Below are 3,858 nucleotides of genomic sequence, written 5' to 3' on the forward strand. Positions count from 1 at the left end.
TTTGAGACGGAGTCTCGCTTTGTCACCCAGGCTGGAGTGCAATGGCGAAATCTCGGCTCACTGGAACCGCCACCTCCCGGGTTTAAGCAGTTCTCCTGCCTCAGCCTCCCGAGTAGCTGGGGTTACAGGCGCGCACCACCACGCCCGGCTAATTTTGTATTTTTAGTAGAGACGGGGTTTTTCCATGTTGGTCAGGCTGGTCTCGAACTTCCAACCTCAGGGGATCGGTCCACCTCGACCTCCCAAAATGCTGGGATTAAAGGCGTGAGCCACCGCGCCCGGCAGAGGCCTAACTCTTAACACAATCTTCAACCCATCTCTTTAAAGACATGTCCCAGTAGTTAGGTCTGCCATCCCTGACCCCACCCCAATTACCTTAAGACTGCCCGCTGTATCTCTGAAGCCCACCTGCAGCCTAGCCATGACCCTTCCCTAGTGGGTAAGATTTGCTCCATGGCCAGACAGACCTACAGACACTAGAACTCTAGTCAAAAAACCATGCCCAAACTCTCACTAGGCCCCGCTCACACCATCCAGGCCACGCCCCAATCCTCTTCTCAACATTTCCTCCCGAGTCTCCCCAGGATCCCATACTTGACTACCCAGTATTCCCCTCTTTCCTTTCGGACTCACCCTCCCTCTCACTCTCCAGGCCTCTCCTCTCCCTCTAGACCCCGCCCCATCACAAGCCCCGCCCTCACCCCAGGTCCCACCCCAGTTCTGGATTCGGCCCGTCCTCCCGGACCTGCCCCATTGCCAGGCCCTGCCCTCACATTCAAAGCCTCCTTCCATCTTCCCTAGTCCCGCCCCATTTCCCTGATCAGTCTCTCCCCAGACCTCGCCTTCACCTTCCAGGGCCTGCCTGCGCCTTGCTCTATCCGCCCCGCCCTAGGCTCCGCCTCACTCCAGCCTTAGACTTCCTCCAGGCCTCCACCTGCGGCGCCATAGGCTTGGTCTTCCTTCAGGCCCCCCTCCAGACCCTGTCCCAATCCTAGGAGTGGTCTTCTTCCAGGCCCCGCCCCGTCTCTAGACTCTGCCAGTTCCAAACTCTGCTCTAGACCCCGCCTCACTCTAAGCGCAGCCTTCGTCTAGGCCCCGCCCCAGGCCCAGATCGCCCTCTCCGGGCCCCGCCCCATTCTAGCTAGGCCCCGCCCCACTCCATAAGTGCACTCCCTTAGGCCCCGCCCTACTACGGCTAGCTCTCCCTCCAGGCCCCGCCCCACTCTAGCTCGGCCCCGCCCCAGTCCCCGCCCCGCTCCTGCTCGGCATCCCGCCAGGCCCCGCCCCGCTCCAGCTCGGCGTCCCGCCAGGCCCCGCCCCGCTCCAGCTCGGCGTCCCGCCAGGCCCCGCCCCGCTCTAGGCCCGGCTCCCTTCAGGCCGCGCCCCCACATCCGCGCCCTCTCGGGTACCGTACCTGGTCGAAGAGGTAGACGGTCACGTCCCCGTGGAAGGAGACCATCTTGCGCTTCCTCTCCAACTCGCTGTCCTCTGGCTCGTCGGCCCCGCGTGGAGACTTGAGCAGCCCCCGCAGCGGGCGGGCCGCGTCCGCGTCGGCGCTGCTCACCACGACGGGCACCGGGGCTGCTCGCGCCCTCCCGGGGCCCCGCGGCCCCGCCGCCGCGCCCGACGCCGCCGCCTCCTCGTCCTCCTCCTCGTCCTCGTCCTCGTCCTCCCCGTCCTCCTCCGCCGGCCCCGACGACCCCGCCCCGCCGGCCTCCCCGCCAGCCGCCCCGGCGTCCGCGCCCTCCCACGGGGGCCGCCGCGGGCCCGGCCCCGGGAACGGCGTGAGCGTGAGCGGCGGCAGCGCCAGTGAGAGCCGGGAGAGCCTGGCTGCGAGGGGAGAGACAGGTGAGCCCCTGTCCCGAGGAGACGGAGGCAGGCCCCCCACCTAGCTGTGTGGCTTCAGGTAAAAGTCCCCCGCACAATCTGGGCCTCGGAAGGGCTGCACCGGGGCCTTTCTCCAGGCAGGGTGGGAAAGGGCCTCTCCAGTGTTCAACCTCCCAGAGCTCCCCGATGCCAACGGCTTTAAGCCCCAACTTCCCACAGCCCACCAGGCCCGCGTGCCCTGGCCCAGCTGACCTCCCTGGCCTCCATCTAGCCACAGGGGCCACCACACCATTCCTCACATTTACAGGCCTTTGCACGTGCGTTCCATCTGCTTGGACTCCCTTTTGTTTTTCTTTTCTTTCTTTCTTTTTTATTTTTTAAGAGACAGGGGTCTCACTGTGTTGCCCAGGCTGGTCTCAAACTCCTGGCCTCAAGCAGTCCTCCCCCCTCAGCCTCCCAAAATGCTGGAATTACAAGCGTGAGCCAACGTGCCCAGCCTGGACTCCCTTTTTTTCTTTTCTTTTCTTCTTTTTGTTTTGTTTTGTTTTGTTTTGAGACAGTCTCGCTCTGTCTCCCAGGCTGGAGTGCAATGGCTCCATCTCGGCTCACTGCAAACTAGGCCTCCTCGGTTCAAGCAGTTCTCCTGCCTCAGCCTCCCAGGTAACTCAGACTATACAGGTGTGCCACCATGCATGGCTAATTTTTTATATTTTTAGTAGAGACGGGGTTTGACCATGCTGGCCAGACTGGTCTTGAACTACTGACCTAGTGATCCACCCTCCTCAGCCTCCCAAAGTGCTGGGATTACAGGTGTGAGCCACCTCGCCCAGCCTGGACTCTTTTCTAACACAAGTCCTGCGCATTCCCCAGCTTTGGGCTTTCAAAGCCTTCAGAAATCTCCCAGGAGGTCAGGAGCACCCACTCTGCACCCCATCCACCAAGCACCTCTCCTGAGCAGATTTTCTCAGCGTGTAATTATACTTCTGTGGTGGTGTGTTTGCCTTGCTAAAGAACAGAGACTGAGTCTGACTCATTCATAGCCTCACTTCCAGGCCCCAAGCACACAGAAGTACTCCGTCACTGTTTGTAGGATTAATGTGTGAATGCTACCTGCTGTGTGACAATGACCAGGGTACTTCCTCTCTCTGGCGCTTGATTGCCAAATTTGGGGTGTCTAACCATCTCCAGACCCCTTCCCTGCCCCAAGACTCTCCAATTTTAGCCTACTGGGAAGGAAGGACTTGAGGTCCCTGGAGGAGGAAACCCGGCTCGGAATCCCAAGCCTATCTTCACTTGCTGTGTGTCACTGGGCAAACAGATCTCTCTCTTTGTTGGTGCGGGGCACCGAGTCTCGCTCTGTAACCCAGGCTGGAATGCAGTGGTGCGATCTCGGCTCACTGCAACCTCTGCCTCCCGGGTTCAAGCGATTCTCCTGCCTCAGCCTCCTGAGTAGCTGGGACTATAGGCACGTGCCACCACGCCTGGCTAATTTTTGTATTTTTTAGTAGAGACGGGGTTTCACCATGTTGGCCAGGCTGGTTTTGAACTCCTGACTTCAAGTGATCCGCCTCGTTGGGTCTCAAAGTGCCAGGATTACAGACATGAGCCACTGCACCTGGCCAGATCCGCCTCTCTGAGCCTGTTTCCTCACTGGCAGATGAACAGGGATCACTTATCCCTCCATTACTGCATAGGTGAATGGCCCTGTTCTGGCAGATGGTGGGGGCAAGAGGAGGACTGAGGTGCTGCAGGGAGAAAGATGAATGCACATGGTCCCTCTCTGGTCCTCGTTCTCTCTACTCAAGTTTTACTACCTTTTGCTATTCTCTAAACATGCTGAGCCAGTGCCTATCTCAGTGCCCTCTATCTAGAACACTGTCCCCCCTTGATGACCACCTCCTTCATGCTTTTGTGGACCAGACATCTCAGGATGATGGATTTATGGGGGATACAGCATAAAGGAAGTTTTTCTGGGGGTTATGAGTACCCAAATAAAGGTCACAGTGACAACCTTTAAAAATCAGGAAGACT

The 3,858-nt window shown here is 59.2% G+C and overlaps 1 protein-coding gene across 3 annotated transcripts in view; it reads right to left on the reverse strand.

The window, feature by feature from the left end:
* The window catches only part of LMTK3 (lemur tyrosine kinase 3), a 27,925-nt gene that overhangs the window by 6,193 nt on the left and 17,874 nt on the right, over positions 1-3,858 (reverse strand). For all 3 annotated transcript variants that reach the window (XM_037728467.1, XM_017500462.2, XM_017500463.2), the window contains one exon: positions 1,415-1,830. In XM_037728467.1, coding sequence (XP_037584395.1) covers positions 1,415-1,830 — 416 coding nt within the window. The remainder of the gene's footprint in view (positions 1-1,414; positions 1,831-3,858) is intronic.

Source organism: Cebus imitator, unplaced genomic scaffold, assembly GCF_001604975.1.
Source record: "Cebus imitator isolate Cc_AM_T3 unplaced genomic scaffold, Cebus_imitator-1.0 Scaffold266, whole genome shotgun sequence".
NCBI classification, from domain to species: Eukaryota; Metazoa; Chordata; class Mammalia; order Primates; family Cebidae; genus Cebus; species Cebus imitator.